Source organism: Schistocerca americana, chromosome 6 (assembly GCF_021461395.2).
Source record: "Schistocerca americana isolate TAMUIC-IGC-003095 chromosome 6, iqSchAmer2.1, whole genome shotgun sequence".
In the NCBI taxonomy this organism is placed as follows: Eukaryota; Metazoa; Arthropoda; class Insecta; order Orthoptera; family Acrididae; genus Schistocerca; species Schistocerca americana.
Window position 1 is genome coordinate 429,769,450 of NC_060124.1, and position 19,916 is coordinate 429,789,365.

The 19,916-nt window shown below is 45.3% G+C and overlaps 1 protein-coding gene across 3 annotated transcripts in view; it reads right to left on the reverse strand.

Moving 5' to 3' along the window:
• The window catches only part of LOC124619745 (ankyrin repeat and IBR domain-containing protein 1-like), a 527,110-nt gene that overhangs the window by 257,811 nt on the left and 249,383 nt on the right, over nt 1-19,916 (reverse strand). For all 3 annotated transcript variants that reach the window (XM_047146322.1, XM_047146321.1, XM_047146323.1), the window contains one exon: nt 517-846. In XM_047146322.1, the coding sequence (XP_047002278.1) occupies nt 517-846 (330 nt within the window). The remainder of the gene's footprint in view (nt 1-516; nt 847-19,916) is intronic.

Below are 19,916 nucleotides of genomic sequence, written 5' to 3' on the forward strand. Positions count from 1 at the left end.
AGAGGCGGGCTGCGAGATTTGTTACTGGTAGGTTTGATTATCACGCGAGTGTTCGGGAAATGCTTCAAGAACTCGGGTGGGAGTCTCTAGAGGAAAGGAGGCGTTCTTTTCGTGAATCGCTACTGAGGAAATTTAGAGAACCAGCATTTGAGTCTGACTGCAGTATAATTTTACTGCCGCCAACTTACATTTGGCGGAAAGACCACAAAGATAAGATAAGAGAGATTAGGGCTTGTACAGAGACATATAGGCAGTCATTTTTCCCTCGTTCTGTTTGGGAGTGGAACAGGGAGAGAAGATGCTAGTTGTGGTATGAGGTACCCTCCGCCACGCACCGTATGGTGGATTGCGGAGTATGTATGTAGATGTAGATGAATCGGAGCGAAGTGTCGCGACTGTTTTATTAGACTGTGACTATATCCCGCCCCTTTGATTCTCCGCGTCAGGTAAGGACGGGGTTGGAGGCTGTGGGCGGTCGGTTGGCAGCAGCGGGCAGTTGGCAGCAGTGTCACGCACCTGGTCCTGCGCGCGCAGGTCGACGCGCTCGGCGCCCCCTCCCGGCGTGGCGGCGCCGCGCCACTGCAGCAGCAGCGCGGCGCAGGCGGCGCGCCGCTCCTGCGCGCTGAGCGGCTTGCCCGCGGGCAGAGTGCACGCCGCGTGCAGCGCCGTCTCGTTGGCGGCGTTGCGCTTGTTGGGGTTGCCCGCCAGGTCGTTGAGGAAGGTCCTGAGCAGGTGCTTCATGCCGTGGCGCGCCGCGTAGTGCAGCGCCGTGTTGTGGCCGTGGCTCTCGCCGTAGCTCACGTTCGGGTCCAGGTTGCGCCGCAGCTCGGCTGAGCTCTGGAACACCTGACACAGCCCGCCGTCACACTCACTCGCCGCGCTCTACAACCTCAGTGAAATTACTCGCTAGCTGCGAATAGTGTTCGTGACGAGCTCGGCTTACTCGGGACTGAATTCAAAATGACACGTACTGTACATGTTGTAACACCCCAAGGACAGAAAACCCCAATAAACAAACTTTGTGGAAACTTAAAGTAGGGACGTGAGTCATCTTGACAGTGACGACAACTATTGACGATAAAATCTACACTGGTAATATTTTGATTAACACCAATATCATTCAAATACTGAGAATAGCATACAAAAAGATGAGATAAAAGGAAAGGATTATCATAGATTCTTTATCAAACATCTACAGAATAAATTCAAAATCATATGAACGAGGGTTAAATCCAAGAAAGTAATTCAGTCAAAGATAATATTTACTATGGAAGAGAGTTGTAGCCACATCCAAAAGGAAATTCAATGCGGCTACAATGCAACTCAGATATGGAAATGTTCAGTTAGCTGCTCGTTCTAGAGTACTTTAGCGATAGTTTTTTGGACGCAAACGCTATTAGATTGTTTCAGTTTTGGAAGTTTGATAGTTCGTGAGGTAGAGACTGAAGTATTGCTCAGTCATTCGACTGATGAAAGTTAACCGTTCTCAACGCGAAGGAAGTTTACCGTTCTCAACGTGACGCTATAGTAAGACTTCAGTTGAGTGATATTGGTTTATCAGACTTAGTCTTCATACTGATGAGCAGTTACAAACCTTGAGAGAAGTGGATCAACGACAGAAAAACAATTCGTAGTCTTGAGTAGAACACAATAAAACGAAGACATGAAGAAAGACAAGTACGCCGATTAGTCAAAAGTTGTCGTCAGCATCACGATCACTGAACTGAACAGAAGTTAATCTTGAATGATATATCGGTGTTCGTGTGTTGTAGGGACAAACAATTAATTACAGAAAGAACAATAAAATATGAGTCAAATGATAAATCTTACGTGTTGCCTAACTCATTAAACGGACAATGCAGTGTGTATTAATGCAAATTGATTGACTCTTTAAAAATTTTAAGTGACTAAATGAGTACATGAATAATGGACAGTGAAAAGTGATTAGTTTAAACCAGTATTACGGCGTATTAAAAAACATTTACCCCAACATAAGTTATCTCTGGAGTTTACACAGAGTACACGAAGGAACTTCTTGCAGCGGTGTACCGTAGGTCTCTAGAAGAGCGTAGCGTTCCAAAGGATTGGAAAAGGGCACAGGTCATCCCCGTTTTCAAGAAGGGACGTCGAGCAAATGTGCAGAACTATAGACCTATATCTCTAACGTCGATCAGTTGTAGAATTTTGGAACACGTATTGTGTTCGAGTATAATGACTTTTATGGAGACTAGAAATCTACTCTGTAGGAATCAGCATGGGTTTCGAAAAAGACGGTCATGTGAAACCCAGCTCGCGCTATTCGTCCACGAGACTCAGAGGGCCATAGATACGGGTTCACAGGTAGATGCCGTGTTCTTGACTTCCGCAAGGCGTTCTATACAGTTCCCCACAGTCGTTTAATGAACAAAGTAATAGCATATGGACTATCAGACCAATTGTGTGATTGGATTGAGGAGTTCCTAGATAACAGGACGCAGCATGTCATTCTCTATGGAGAGAAGTCTTCCGAAGTAAGAGTGATTTCAGGTGTGCCGCAGGGGAGTGTCATAGGACCGTTGCTATTCACAATATACATAAACGACCTTGTGGATGACATCGGAGGTTCACTGAGGCTTTTTGCGGATGATGCTGTGGTGTATCGAGAGGTTGTAACAATGGAAAATTGTACTGCAATGCAGGAGGATCTGCAGCGAATTGACGCATGGTGCAGGGAATGGGAATTGAATCTCAATGTAGACAAGTGTAATGTGCTGCGAATACACAGAAAGATAGATCCTTTATCATCTAGCTACAAAATAGCAGGTCAGCAACTGGAAGCAGTTAATACCATAAATTATCTGGGAGTACGCATTAGGAGTGATTTAAAATGGAATGATCATATAATGTTGATCGTCGGTAAAGCAGATGCCAGACTGAGATTCATTGGAAGAATCCTAAGGAAATGCAATCCGAAAACAAAGGAAGTAGGTTACAGTACGCTTGTTCGCCCACTGCTTGAATACTGCTCAGCAGTGTGGGATCCGTACCAGATAGGGTTGATAGAAGATATAGAGAAGATCCAACGGAGAGCAGCGCGCTTCGTTACAGGATCATTTAGTAATCGCGAAAGCGTTACGGAGATGATAGATAAACTCCAGTGGAAGACTCTGCAGGAGAGACGCTCAGTAGCTCGGTACGGGCTTTTGTCAAAGTTTCGAGAACATACCTTCACCGAAGAGTGTGTGTGAAATGTTATCGGACTTAACAGCTAAGGTCATCAGTCCCTAAGCTTACACACTACTTAACCTAAATTATCCTAAGGACAAACGCACACACCCATGCCCGAGAGAGGACTCGAACCTCTGCCGGGACCAGCCGCACAGTCCATGACTGCAGCGCCAAGACCGCTCGGCTAATCCCGCGCGGCTCACCGAAGAGTCAAGCAGTATATTGCTCCCTCCTACGTATATCTCGCGAAGAGACCATGAGGATAAAATCAGAGAGATTAGAGCCCACACAGAGGCATACCGACAATCCTTCTTTCCACGAACAATACGAGAATGGAATAGAAGGGAGAACCGATAGAGGTACTCAAGGTACTCTCCGCCACACACCGTCAGGTGGCTTGCGGAGTATGGATGTGGATGGATGGATGGATGGATGGACCGTTGTTAATAACTGGACGTAGCAACGGCATAGCAACGGAATAGTAGACAGAAAAAGTTCATCCTCGCTATGTATGAAGTGAAAAACGACCGTAATGATGAAATCAAGATTCAAGATTTTATTTCATCACGAAACTAACCGGGCATAAAAATAAAAATAAACGATTGCAGTTTATCAGTTCGCACAAGGTGAGAAGACTGTTGCGGACAGATAACAGAATATTTCTAAACCACGCAAGGGGTTGTATTCTTACGAGAGGTACAGGTGCTGTTCCACGTCACACCGACGGGGACGAACATCGTGACGAGTCGCGTCTCCTCCCGGCGAGTGAAGGAGGAGGGAAGGGACGTCACAATGTCCGCAGCACATTTCGAGACCCGCGTCCGGCCATCCTCATTTAGGTTTTCTGTGATTTCCCTAAATCGCTCCAAGCAAATGCTGGGATGGTTCTTTTGAAAGGGCACGACCGACTTCCTTCCCCGTCCTTCCCTAATCCGATGAGCCGATGACCTCGGTGTTTGGTCTCTTCCTCCAAACAACCCAACCCAACCCCACATTTCGAGTAAGCCGAGCGTGACAGTGTCGTCCCATGCGTAAGCGGGCTCTCGGAAAACGCAACGTATTCGGAGAGAAAAGAAGCTAAATGCTTGTAACAAGGAAGAATATAAATGTCACTGGTGTTTCTTTCAGTCGCAGAAATTGAGCTCTCCCCCTACATTTCTAACTTAACAAATTCTCAGAAATCTCAACACATTTATACTAATTAAAAAAACTGTAAAACTGTCATGTCTGTCTGTTTGAAAACGCTAAGCTCCAAAACGACTAGAAAATTTTCATGGGGTTTTCACAGATAACTTGCGCGAAGCTTCGGGCTACATGTCTGAAAGAACAGATACCTTCATGTAATTGATTCGACTCGATGGGCGACTAATCTACCCTCTTCAGTGCAGATGCCCAAGACTTCCTAGAAACCAGTTCTGAACGACAGACTCCAAATAGCTGATCAATTTAACCAATGGTCGCCGGGAGTGAAGTACCTCGGTGTCTAACTTGACAAAAAAATTACTCTTTACGCAGCATATTGACGACAAGAAGACGCCACACCAGAAGATGGCCAGGTCATTGATTCCGTTCCTGAAGAGTAAGGATCTCAACCCTAAGACTAAACTTCAATTGTATAAGGCAACGGTGGAACCCACAATGTTATATGGCTCCACCTCATGGGGAACTACAACTACAACAAACACCAAACGCTGCAAAATATTTGCTATCGATGGATCACAGGAGCTCCATGGTGGACAAGAAACGTCGACATCCGCACCGCACTCCACGGGACCACTATACAAGAGAAGGTCCATGACAATGCTCTACGAGTTTTTGACAAAATCGATGCCCTTAGGGACGAAATTCGACAATCAGAATCGGTAGGAACGGTAAACCCTGCAAGATGGCACAAGTATCGGGTACCGAAGACAATAACATTTCACTCCCCATAGGCAATCTGTCATAACACAAGGAAGCAGTCACACATAACAGCCTAGACACACCTCACCCTCCACAGCAGACAGACATCACCAAAGACAGCAGGCTAAAGGACCCATTGAGTGCCCAAGCCTAACTGGATGTGGAATAAATAAAGTGTTTTCCTTTTATCCTCACATCCCATCCTAGAAGAGTAAGTCATCAAGGGTGACCTCTTCAGCCAACACTACACAATTTAAAAAAAAAATTAAAAAAAAAACGACTTCCGAAGGTAACATCAGCATAGCGAGGACTGTGGATAGGTGGCGCTAGCTGGGAACGTGGGTCAGCTTAGAGGTGCGCAGAGACGTTCCGCGCAGTTGCGATAAACACAGTGTCTACGTGGCGCAGTAGTTAAACTGCCTAGTGAGCGGTAGATCCCAGGTTTAAGTCCTGGTCTGACAGACATTTTCACTCATCTCCGCAGATTCTGCGTGATGTACCGATGCGTCTGACATCAGTAATCCTTTCTTCTCTCCCTCCATCTTCATTTTATATAAATAAGATATTGTTATTTAATAATTTAGGCGTCTGCTCAACTTAGTAGATTATATGTTTACTTTAGTGCGACGATCATCACGGCATAACACACCAAAGAAGCAAGAAATGGCTCTTTTAGTTTCGTAGTACATCAAAGAACCAATAGATGGCGCTGTTAGTCTCATCTCAGCCACAGAAGAAATGTAGTAAGTTTACGTTCGTGGTAGAATTAATCGCTGCAGTCTTATCTTTACGAAAACAAACTAACATCGAAGTTACTTGCCCGCATTATACTCATTTACTTTTTTCTCTTTATGTATATAAAACAAACGATACAGTTCGGAAATAAACAGCGAAATTCTTGTGACAAGCAAGGAATAGAAATGTGTTTGCTGGTCGTTTCACTCATATCAATTTCATCCTTTCATTTTATCGGACAGATGTCACAAAATCGAAGAACTCAGTCCCGATTGAGTGCGCTCTTATATGTAAATAATATCGAATATTGCAACAAATACTTGTATTTCATTAACAAGAAAGTCACAGAATCTGTTACAAAAGCAAAGACAAATATATATACACTCCTGGAAATGGAAAAAAGAACACATTGACACCGGTGTGTCAGACCCACCATACTTGCTCGTGACACTGCGAGAGGGCTGTACAAGCAATGATCACACGCACGGCACAGCGGACACACCAGGAACCACGGTGTTGGCCGTCGAATGGCGCTAGCTGCGCAGCATTTGTGCACCGCCGCCGTCAGTGTCAGCCAGTTTGCCGTGGCATACGGAGCTCCATCGCAGTCTTTAACACTGGTAGCATGTTGCTGCGACAGCGTGGACGTGAACCGTATGTGCAGTTTGACGGACTTTGAGCGAGGGCGTATAGTGGGCATGCGGGAGGCCGGGTGGACGTACCGCCGAATTGCTCAACACGTGGGGCGTGAGGTCTCCACAGTACATCGATGTTGTCGCCAGTGGTCGGCGGAAGGTGCACGTGCCCGTCGACCTGGGACCGGACCGCAGCGACGCACGGATGCACGCCAAGACCGTAGGATCCTACGCAAGACCGCTACGGTCGCAGGTTCGAATCCTGCCTCGGGCATGGATGTTTGTGATGTCCTTAGGTTAGTTAGGTTTAACTAGTTCTAAGTTCTAGGGGACTAATGACCTCAGCAGTTGAGTCCCATAGTGCTCAGAGCCATTTGATCCTACGCAGTGCCGTAGGGGACCGCACCGCCACTTCCCAGCAAATTAGGGACACTGTTGCTCCTGGGGTATCGGCGAGGACCATTCGCAACCGTCTCCATGAAGCTGGGCTACGGTCCCGCACACCGTTAGGCCGTCTTCCGCTCACGCCCCAACATCGTGCAGCCCGCCTCCAGTGGTGTCGCGACAGGCGTGAATGGAGGGACGAATGGAGACGTGTCGTCTTCAGCGATGAGAGTCGCTTCTGCCTTGGTGCCAATGATGGTCGTATGCGTGTTTGGCGCCGTGCAGGTGAGCGCCACAATCAGGACTGCATACGACCGAGGCACACAGGGCCAACACCCGGCATCATGGTGTGGGGAGCGATCTCCTACACTGGCCGTACACCACTGGTGATCGTCGAGGGGACACTGAATAGTGCACGGTACATCCAAACCGTCATCGAACCCGTCGTTCTACCATTCCTAGACCGGCAAGGGAACTTGCTGTTCCAACAGGACAATGAACGTCCGCATGTATCCCGTGCCACCCAACGTGCTCTAGAAGGTGTAAGTCAACTACCCTGGCCAGCAAGATCTCCGGATCTGTCCCCCATTGAGCATGTTTGGGACTGGATGAAGCGTCGGTCTGCACGTCCAGCACGAACGCTGGTCCAACTGAGGCGCCAGGTGGAAATGGCATGGCAAGCCGTTCCACAGGACTACATCCAGCATCTCTACGATCGTCTCCATGGGAGAATAGCAGCCTGCATTGCTGCGAAAGGTGGATATACACTGTACTAGTGCCGACATTGTGCATGCTCTGTTGCCTGTGTCTATGTGCCTGTGGTTCTGTCAGTGTGATCATGTGATGTATTTGACCCCAGGAATGTGTCAATAAAGTTTCCCCTTCCTGGGACAATGAATTCACGGTGTTCTTATTTCAATTTCCAGGAGTGTATTATTGACATGTAGCGGGATATAAACCTGCCTTCCACGTTGTGAGTAGCTTCCCTAACCACAAGACCTCGACGAACACATGAAAGTCTCAACAATATTATTCATCTTAACGATCTCCTGAAGACTTTTACCCGTGATTCGTCATTAACAGACATTTAATTATAAGAAATCGTACCAAGCGCGACAATTTGTGATAAAACTTAAATCCTGTGTTCCCTAGAAACGCCGTTCTGCTATAACACGCATGTTGTAACAAAGGACAGCAAAATACAACTTTGACGAAATCAATATCACGCCTCCAAAGTTGCCGACTGCTGTCAGCGCATCGAGTGACGTGACATTCTGACGTCTGTTCTGAGCAAGCGACGTCCACGAGGAAGACAGGCTGTGGAGCGCACGTCACAGCACGTGGCACTGCAGGTCTTTAGAGTGCCAGCAGCCTCCTCTGGCAGCGAGCGAGCAACTATTTCAGACGGATTTAATAATTCTTGATTGTGTGTTTAAATGTTTGCAAGCCCTCGATAACACACGACAAAATTAAAACCTTTAATGGTTACCTTTTTAATTACATATTGATTTCCCATGGGCTCCGCACCGAGCCCAGCGTTCGTGAAGTGTGGCGGACAAGCCGACTAGTGTGACATCACAAGTTTGTTGTAGGGCCATTATATCTCGTTGGTCCTGCGGGCAACTCGAATGCCTTACGAACGGGACCCACTACTTATCACCTCGGCCTTCAGAATCACATCAGTTAAGGCTCAGAATACAGGGAGTGCAAGATTACTACAGAGAATGTTGAGCCACTGCGTTCAGCAGCGATCGTGCGTTTCCCCGTGACGTCACTTTCGAAAAGTGGTAGCAAAACGAGACGTATTCTTCTCATTTTCCGGTATGGCACCATTACACCGAAACTAACATAACTTTACGGAACGTGAAAGGCAGTGGAATCAATAATGGGTATGATAGAAAATACATACGCATTACTACTTCATATGGCAATGAAGTTCAAATGTGTGTGAATTCCTAAGGGACCAAACTGCTTAGGTCATCGGTCCCTAGACTTACACACTACTTAAGCTAACTTAAACTAACTTATGCTAAGAACTACACACACACACACACACACACCCAGGCCCGAGCAAGGACTCGAACCTCCGGCGGGAGGGACCGTGCAGTCCGTGACATGACGCCTCAAACCGTACGGCCACTCCGCGTGGCGGTAATGAAGTTCATATACTTCCTTCCTTACAGTGAGAAGGCTGAAACCATAAATTACGACTGCATTCTCCTAAGAATTGTCAGGCACATTTTCTCTGGTATTTCGGCAGATATCTGCGACACCCAGTGTTAACAAAAACCATCGACTTGTTCCCTGCTACAAAGTCCTTCACGTGGAGTTTAATGTGAGCATTCGAAAGAGAGGTTTGAAGTTGGTCTAGCGCGATGTTTGTTCTATCGTTTTATCGATGGTATTAAAAGGGATAGTTAAAGAAATAGAATAACCATTACTATAGAAGCGAGAGACACCACTGCCATGGCCCTCGTTGACTGCTACTGCCATGAAGCAGTGCTGTTCGGTCGCTGCTGGAGTACTGTGTGTTTTAATGTCCCTGATAGTACATATCGATAAGACGAGTATCGCACTACACTAATTTGGTAGGGCTCCATCGAATGGATGCATAAAATTCTGCGTTAAAAAGGTTTGTTCGTAGTGGGGAACAAAAAAATTTTGTTCGTAGTGGGGAAAAAGCCGGCGGTTTCCGACGACACTGAGTGTACATGAAAGATGTGACGAATAGTCTTTGTTTGGGATGACTCAAGATAAACTCTGCAGAAGCGAAATAGGAAATAAACGCAGATAATAAAAAAAATGCGCCTGATGACTCTTAGGAGAGACACCCAATATATCACTCAATATTTTCTGTTAGATGCCTACTAATCTGCTGTCCTTCACTTTGAGTAATACTGCATACACAACAGTAAGAGATATCCAGGTAGTAAAACATTTTGTGTATCACAATCAGCAGTATTTTTTTTCTTTTTTGTTTGCGTCATGTCTTCAGACTAGTTTGATGCGGCCCGCCACAAATTCATCTCCTGTGACAATCTCTTCAACTAAGATTAGAGACTAGCACATGCAACCTATTGTGTGCTGGCTGTATTCCAGTTTCCGCCTTCCTCTACAGTTTTTATCCTCCACAGCTCCCTGTACTACCATGGAAGTTATTTCCTGATGTCTAAACAGATGATCTATCATCCTGTCCCTTCTTCTTGCCAGTGTTTTCCACATATTCCTTTACTCTCCGATTCTGCGTGGAACCTCCTCATTCCTTACTTTATCAGTCATCCTAAATTTCAACATTCGTCTGTAGCACCACATCTCAAATGCTTCGATTCCCTTCTTTCATGTTTCACTACCATGCATGTTGTGCTGCAAATGTACATTCTTAGAAACTGATTCCTCAAATTACTTTTATACTAGTAGCTTCCCTTGGCCAGGAATGTCCTTTTTGCCAGTGCTAGTGTGCTTCTTATGTCCTCCTTGCTGCGTCCACCATGGTTATTTTGCTGCCTAGGTTGCAGAATTCCTTAACTTCGTCTACTAAGTCATTACCAATTCTAATGTTAAAGCTCTCTCTGTTGTCATTTCTGCTACTTCTCATTTCTTTCGACTTTCTTCGATTTACTCTCAATACACATTCTGTACTCATTGGAACGTTCATTCCATTCAGCAGATCCTGTAATTCTTCTTCACTTTCACTGAGGATGGCAATGTCATCAACGAACCTTATCACTGATTTCCCCACACGGGCGGCTTCCCCCGTCGAAGGTTCGAGTCCTCCCTCGGGCATGGGTGTGTGTCTTGTCCTTAGATTAAGTTCGATTAAGTAGTGCGCAAGCTTAGGGACCGATGACCTCAGCAGTTTGGTCCCATAAGACCTTGCCACAATTTTTTTTCCTCCCACCTTGAAGTTTAATTCCTCTCTTGAAGCTTTGTTTTATTTCCATTGCTTCTTCAAAGTTGGGATTGAACAGTAGAGGCGAAAGACTACATCTCTGACTTACACCATTTTTAATCCGAGCACTTCGTTCTTGGTCTTCCACTCTTATTGTTCCCTCCTGGCTCTTGTTCACACTATATATGGTTCAAATGGCTCTGAGCACTATGGGACTTAACTTCTGAGGTCATCAGTCCCCTAGAACTTAGAACTAATTAAACCTAACTAACCTAAGGACATCACACACATCCATGCCCGAGGCAGGATTCGAACCTGCGACCGTAGCGGTCGCGCAGTTCCAGACTGTATAGCCTAGAACCGCTTGGCCACTCGGGCCGGCCACACTATATATCATCCGTCTTTCCCTATAGCTTTCCCTTATTTTCTCAGTAGAACATCTTGCGGCATCTTACATTCGCAAACGCTTTTTCCAGGTCGACAAATCTTATAAATAAGTCTTGATTTTTCTTTAGTCTTACTTCCATTATCAATGGCAACGCCAGAACTGCCTCTCTGGTGCCTTTACCTTTCCTAAAGCCAAACCGATCGTTACCTAACACATCCTCAATTTTCTTTTCCATTCTTCTGTATATTATTCTTGCCAGCAATTTGGATACATGAGCTGTTAAGCTGATTGTGCGATAATTCTTGCACTTGTTGGCTCTTGTAATCTTTGGAACTGTATGGGTGCGTTTTTCCGAAAGTCAGCTGATATATCACCATCTAAACACCATGGTGAACAGTAGTTTTGTTGCCGCTTCCTCTAGTGATTTTAGAAATTCTGATGGGATGTTATATCGTGTCTGCCTTAGTCGATCTTAACTCGATCAAAGCTCTTTTAGTTCTGATTCTGAAAGTGGATCCCCTATCTCTTCTATATGGACTCCTGTTCCTTCTTCTATCACGCCATCAGACAAGTCTTCCCCTTCATAGAGGTCTTTAATATACACTTCACACATATACGCTCTCTCCTATGCATATCCCAAATTTCCCTGAAGATTTCTGTACTTCCTTCTTTAATCGATCAGCTTAAGTATTTCTTCTATTACCCATGGTTTCTTCGCAGTTCCCTTCTCTGTACCTATGTTTCTGTTTCGAACATCTGTGATCGCTTTTCTTTAGAGATGTCCATTCCTCTTCCACTGAACTGCCTACTGAGTTATTCCTTAATGCAGTATCTACAGCCTCAAGGAACTTCAAACCTATGTCTTCATTCCTTAGTACTTCCGTATCCCACTTCTTTTCTCACTGATTATTCCTGATTAGTCTCTTAAACTTCAGCCTACTCTTCATCATCAATAAATTGTGATCTGAGTCTATATCTGATCCTGGGTATGACTTACACTCCAGTATCTGATTTCGGAATCTCTGCCTGACCATGATTTAATCTAAATGAAATCTTCCCATATCTCCCAGCCTTTCACAACTATACCTCCACCTCTTGTGATTCTTGAACAGAGTATTCGCTATTACTAGCTCAAATTTATTGCATAACTTAGTATTTCTCCTCTTTCATTCCTACTACCAAGCCCACACTCTTTCGTAACCTCTTCCTCTACCTCTTCCCCTACAACCGCATTCCAACCACCACGACTATTAGATTTTTATCTCCTCTTACGTACTGAATTACCCGTTCAATAACCTCATATACTTTCTCTATCTCTTCATCTTCTACTCGCGACGTCGGCCTGTACACCTGAACTATCGTTTCGGTGTTGGTTTGCTGTCGATTCTAACGAGAACAATCTTATCACTGAACTGTTCACAGTAACTCGCTACCTGCCGTACCTTCCTATTCATAACGAATCCTACTTCTGGGATGGATCTGAGCACTATGGGACTTAATTGCTGAGGTCATCAGTCCCCAACTTAGAACTACTTAAACCTAACTAACCTAAGGACGTCACACACACCCATGCTCGCGGCAGGATTCGAACCTGCGACCGTAGCGGTCGCGCGGTTCCAGACTGTAGCGCCTAGAACAGCTCAGCCACCCCGGCCGGCAATCCTACTTTTGTTATATCACTTTCTGCTACTGTCGATATCACCCTATATTCATCTGACCAGAAATCCTTGTCTTCTATCCATTTCATTTTATTCACCCCCATATACCTAGATTGCGTCTTAGCGTTTCCCTTTTCGGGTTTTCGAGCATCCCTACCAAGTTCAAACTACTGACATTCCATGCCCCGATTCGTAGGACGTTATCCTTTCGTTGGTTATTCAATCTTTTTCTCATGGCCACCTCCCACTTTGGAGGCCCCACACGGCGATGTGAAGGGCCGACTAGTCCTGAATCTTTTGCCAATGGAGGGATCATCATGACACTTAATATAGGTATAAAGTAACAACAAACGCAAAATGACAGGTAACTGGACATACTAATAATTATACAGAAGCTTGAGATTAGTCAACACACATTAATCGAAATGCCAGGATAACATCGAAAAGAGTTAGATACCCATCTTTTCGAAATCAAAATTTTGGTAATGGTATACAGAAAAGTTTCTGAAATAATATAAGTTTTCTTAAAAGCAAGAAGTTATTTGTATCTTCCCAACTTCAATGGTAATTCTTCTTGCATTTGATGAGAAATTTAATTTTTGCGACTGCCAAGACTTTTCATAAAGTCTGTTGTAGTTTAGTTATCAATTTAGCACTTTTTTCGAAACTGAAAGATTGGCATTGCTTCCTCTATATGTATAAAGCATGAGCCAGTTGTTTTTTTTGTTTTCTTAGCGCAGCAATGGAACAAACCGGTGCGGTGAGTAGAGGGAAAAATAGTGTAAGGTAAATAGAATAGGGCATGTGTTTGTACTTATCTGTAGCTATCTTACTTCGGCTAATAAAAATAGTGGTAAAGGCTTTTCGATTAACCTTTGTGGAAATTAGAAGGAAAGTTATAAAGAAACACAGTTTTTCAAAAACTCCAATGTTTTTTCTAAGCTTTGCAAAAAAAAAAAAAAAATATTTTGCCCTTCAGTCCATTTTGTTCAAATGGTTCAAATGGCTCTGAGCACTATGGGACTCAACTGCTGAGGTCATTAGTCCCCTAGAACTTAGAACTAGTTAAACCTAACTAACCTAAGGACATCACAAACATCCATGCCCGAGGCAGGATTCGAACCTGCGACCGTAGCGGTCTTGCGGTTCCAGACTGCAGCGCCTTTAACCGCACGGCCACTTCGGCCGGCTAGTCCATTTTGTTGTTGATTTAAAACTGAATCCATTCGTGAAAACAATCTCTTAAATGGAACACACATGCCAATCATTGTCAAGTACTGAAACGCGATTTTGTAAACGTTTAGAAATTTTATTTTGTAATTTTTCCAAATTTTCGACAGTTCAGATAAATTGAAAGCTCACTGGAAAGAGTTTTTATTTTATTTTTTCGTACAGGAGTATTCAGATAAACTGGAAGCTAATCAGAAACGAAAGTTCTCCAGATTTATTACTCTTTCAATTTCGATTTACTTATTTATGATGGTCACCCACTGCAGTGGCTGACAACAGTGCTATAAGGGTCCTTGACATGCTCTTCGTTTTTGCTATTTGCTTTCTGTGCTGCCATAGTTCATAAATTAGCTTTGGGATTTCTTGTGTGTTTGTATTCGCATTTGTTTATCATGTCAAACCCGCCGTTTCAAACCCCTCATTTCCCTGCCTCACAATTAGTGGCGCCACAAACGCAAACACCTGTGGCACCACCGCTCGATCTAATTCGGTTTGTTCATTGATAGACTCAGTCAATGAACTACCTTATGGGACTGTTGAAGGAATCCATCCAAACGGAGACGGTAACATATGAGAAACAGATTCAGACTCCACCACCCACTTCACCGCCACTGCACAACTGCAGACAGTGGTTGATTCATTTCGAGTGCCGCGACTTGATGAGCTTATGGACCGCTTAGGAGCGGCTTGCTATTTCTCTAAGATCGATCTGCGCTTTGATTACCTACAGATTCCATTTCATGAACAGTCACAGGAAGTGTTTGCGACTGATACACATCCGGAGCTCTATAAATTTCTTCACTGGCAGACTATTTTTTCAGACGATGATTCATTAGGCGTAACGATTTGTCTGCGCAAATATCGTCTATACAGAAAAATTGGGGCAAATATCTGAGCATGTAAAGGGCTATTATAGCGCTGTTATCAGCCACTGTTGTGGGTGACCGTCATAAATTAGTGCATCGAAATCGGAAGAACTTTCAATTATGACGAGCTTTCAATTTATCTGAATACTCCTATACGAAAACATAAAAACTGTCGAAAACATGGAAAAATTACAAAATAAAATTTCTAAACGTATACAAAATCGCGTTTCAGTACTTGACAATGATTGGCACGTGTGTTCCATTTAAGAGACTCTCCTCTTTTTCGGTAGCGCATCTGCACCAGCGATCCTTCAACGCTGCCTCGAACAGTTAACTACATCTGTGCCTTCATGTACAAATTACTTGGATGACATAATGGTATCAGGCCATACGGCAGAAGAGCACCTCAGTAATTTGCGAACCCTGTTCAAAGTGTTGTCAGAGGCCTCAAATGTAAAAAAGACAAGTGTATGTTCTTCCCGACTGAGACTGAGTACTTAGGTCATGTTATCAATCACCAATGTGTTCATCTGATGCAGTTGCACTTGCAGGCTCTTCGTGACCTCAAGCCTCCAAGAACTCTCTCTGAATTGTATTCAGTACTAGGGAAGCTGATCTACTACATCCGCTTCATTCCTAATACAGCTCAAATCGCGGCTCCCTTACTTCGTCTTCGACGCAAGAATATACCTTTCGTGTGGTCCCACGATTGTGACATTGTATTTTAGAAACTGAACGACGCTTTGCTCAGCGATCGTTATCTGGTCCATTTCGATGCTGGCAAAGCAGCCGTCTCGGTACGGACACATCCTCGTGCGGCATTGACGCGGTACTTTCGCACAGAACTGGTTCTGCAGACAAATCAACAGCTTTCGCCTCCAAACTTCTAAACCCGGCTCAGACCAATTATTCGCAGATAGTGTAGGAGGCTCTTGCAATCGTTTATGGAGTGACTGAATTTCACCAATACCTGTATGGACGGAAATTCTACTTAGCCACTGACCACAAACTGCTGCAGTCACTTTTCAACCTGGTCAAGCCTATTCCAAACCACACTGCACTAAAATTGCAACGATGGGCTTTTATTCTTTTACATTATTAGAAGAAGATAATTTGCAGGCCCTTATCCAAGCGTGCTAATGCAAATATGCTCTCGCGTCTTCCTATGTGACTGGATGCAGACTTTGACACTTCGGAAGCATCGTGTTGTCACATCAATGCACAGGATTTAATTGTACTGGACCAGTTCCCCTTAGATCACCGGAAGGTCGCCCAGACAACGGCAGTGGACCCGGACTTGCAGATTTTGTTGCACTGTGTCCGCACAGGATTTCCTCATTCAATGAAAAAATCGTTAGCCGGAGGTCCACCGACACTTTACATATCGGTATGACTTGTCAGTGCTTCAAGGTGTTGTTTTGCTACGCATTAACTCTCAGAAGCCGGCCGGAGTGGCCGTGCGGTTATAAGCGCTACAGTCTGGTGCCGAGCGTCCGCTACGGTCGCAGGTTCTAATCCTGCCTCGGGCGTGGATGTGTGTGATGTCCTTAGGTTAGTTAGGTTTAATTAGTTCTAAGTTCTAGGCGACTGATGACCTCAGAAGTTAAGTCGCATAGTGCTCAGAGCCATTTGAACCAGTCTCAGAACAATCGCGTGTGGTGATCTCAAAGGCTCTCGAGAGATACGTACTCAGCTAGCTTGCTCCACCAGGGTCACTGGGGAGTGATCCGTACGAGACAGTTAGCTCGCAGACACTGCACTTGGTTCGGAATGATGAGGACACAGTGCCATTCTTGTGCGGAACACCAGGCAGCTATCATCAAAGTTTATCTGACTGGCCAAAACCACAACCGCGTTGGCAGTACATTCATCTGGACTTTGCTGGACTCCACTGGAAAACTCGTTGGCTGGTTGTCGTCGACGCATATAACAAGTTTCCTTTCGTCGTACCCATGAATTCAACATCGACATGTCACACATTCCAGTTTTTGTAGTCCATATTTTGCGTTGAAGGTCTTCCAGAGTTGCTAGTGATTGACAATGAACTTTAATTTTTGCTGGCGAGAGTACTTTTGTACAACCAGGGTCATTCGTCACATCACAAGTGCAACTTTTCAAACTTTATCAAATGGGGAAGTGAAGCGCTTCATGCGCATTTTCAAACAGTGGATGGACAAGCTACACTCCGGCCACATGCGTAAACAAGCGTTGCTACTCTTTTCTCGTGGAGTTACTCCGTGGACAGCGTCATAGCACACTACTTCAGCTGCTGCACCCTCTAAAGGCGGCTGGCGCCTATTCCGCTCACTCAGGCAGTGTATAAAGCTAATCACCAATTTTTTTCCAGATTGTGCGGCAGGCGGAAGACCTGGGAGCGCGGCAGTATTGTAAAATCATTAGATACATGTGTTTCTTCTACAGGGTCTAGAGGTTTTTTGCAACAACTGCACCGGAACTAACTTGTCCCTTGTAATTTGCCTGGTCCTGCTGCCGAGTGTTTGTTTACAGATTTGTGGCCTGCCCGGATGATGCAGCCTGCACTCCATCCAGTGACCTGTGGTCCTGCGTCGCCACTTCCTGGCCCTGAACCCATGGACCTGGATCCAACAGCTCAGCCAGCACCGAGTAGACAACAGATGTCTTCTGGGATGGTTCACTCCACGCCACAGCCACCAAGAGGGCGCCATCCCACATCACGACACTGGGTCGGGTCAACACCATGAAGTTTGCACTCCACTATCAGGTGCAGAAGATTGGCCTCCACCTCGTTTTTAAGGTGGCGTTCGAGGGCAGTCGCAAGGCAATGATGGGGTACTAGCGGGGACTCGACACCAGCTACAGACTCGGCTCCTGTTACCTCATAGATTTGCTGCATTCACACCTCAAACCCCTCCCCCTCCTCCCGCCGTCGTAGAAGCAACCGACAATACATGACGACGGTGAGGAGGTTCAGAGGGGAGGAGTGTTGTGTCCTCGCCCAGTGGATGTAATCGGAGCTGGCGCGCTGAGATAGTTTCCGACTGGCACCATGGGTGGCGCTTTGAAATTCGCCGCCAACCATAAGCACGGCCCAATAAGCAATTTCTGCGCCGCCACGAATGAGTTGACTTCCACATTATGATAAGCGGCGGCTACAGGCAGCAGCGGACGGTTCATGTTTGGCGATGGCTTACGACAGTTCTAGTACATAGTTCCAGGGCTGCTGTTAGTAGCTACAGTTCATAGTGGTGATCAGCCTGCGAATCGTCTATAGTCTTCGCGTAGGGACGTTTACTGCGGTGAGAGGCGGTGTGGCGCCCACGTAGGACATAGTCTTGTTGACATTGTGTTCAGTAATGCAAGCCTTGACAGGCCACTGCTTGGATGTATCTCTCCGTAAGCACATCCAACGAGATGCTGTACAATTTTAGTTAAGTATCGTAGTGCAATAAATCTTTTCTGTGTGTCACGGTTCCTCTGTCCACCTTGGAGCACCTAAACCTAATACAACGTGTGTAAGGTATTCTGCCGAGACGACCCGTACACATTACTGTCAGTTGCCAAGCACCTCAATGTTAGTATAAGTCTTTCATAAGCTCTTTCATATTTTCTTGTTACAGTGTCATGGGATGTAATACACCGCAACAACACAAATAATGTCTTTTCGTCCAGTCTCAGGTAATTAAACTAGTCTTCCTTTCCGATATTTAGCTCCTTCAAAAGGTTAACATGCGAAAGCGTTAGACATTTTAGAAAGCTTTCTTTTGTCCGTCTTCACCGTACTGATCTATTTCTTTCTATAACTTCCGAAATAACAGCACGAGACAGAATAATTATCCTATAAGCCAATTTAATTAATTTTCCATGGGCAGAAAATACTCTGCAGACTACTGATTCAGGACTCTGCGAAATCTGCATTGTGGATGGAGGGTGTATGTGACTGAAACTGCAGAGCAGATGTGCAGGCGGTTGTTGCGAACATGGTCTGCTCAGATACACTGGAGCGTGTAAAGGACCCTTTAGATTGCGTGTGAACTGGGATACAGTGCACCGCAGCTTGGGATAATCAGGTCGGCCAATACGAGAAGAGGCAGGACAGCAGAACATGCTGCAGGCCAGGCAACTGAAGATCACTGGAAAAGAGGCGCCTGGCTCTGCTAAAGTAGTCACCATTCCCGAACGGGAATCGACCCTACTGCAGTGGTGGTACTGTTTCCTTGTTGTTTCATTAGAAGGAAGGAAGGACGGAAGATTGGAATTTAACGGTCCGTCGATAATTAAGTCATTAGAGCGGAGCGCAAGGTCGGTTTACAGAAAGATGCGGAAGGAAATGAGAGACGCCCTTTCAAAGGAACCATTACGGCAATTGGCTTATGCAGTTTAGGGAAATCACGTAAAACGGTAACCTGCATGGCCTCTCGGGGATTTGTACCGACGTGTTTCTGACCGCGAGTCCTGTGTCTAACCACTGCTCCAACCCGGATGGTTTTTTGAAATCGTGGCCAGTTGTAGGCATACGTGACACTAACAACCACCTGGACACCAAGTTGAGAGGGGCGCCAGAGGCTCCCAAGAGCAAAATTTGTACACCGCTTAAATCATATTTATCAACGAAACTGTGTAAGGTGGCAGAATAAATGAGGGTCAATTTCGCACCTTACATAAGAGTTCATATATCGTAACGGGAAAGTGAATATTACACCTAACTTACTTCGGTGATAATGAGCAGATTTGCCTATAAGTATGTAATGCAAAAGGGATGACACTCCTATATAATGCATACCATTGAGCAGAAGGTGAAACAAGCAGCAAGAGGAAACGTTTTGTGTGGAAGCCAGCGCAGGCAGATGCAGAAGTCGCACCCCCGGGAGGCACTACAAAAAGCCCTTAAGGGGGCGTGTCCCTCGGTGGGTCAGCGACTGGACAGGTGACACATACTGCATGGCGAGTAACGGACCGCCAGAAGTAGGACAGAAAGAAGATTTAGAAAACTGCGTTTCGGAATTCCAAAGGGATACGAACAAAACCAGTGACGCATTCCAT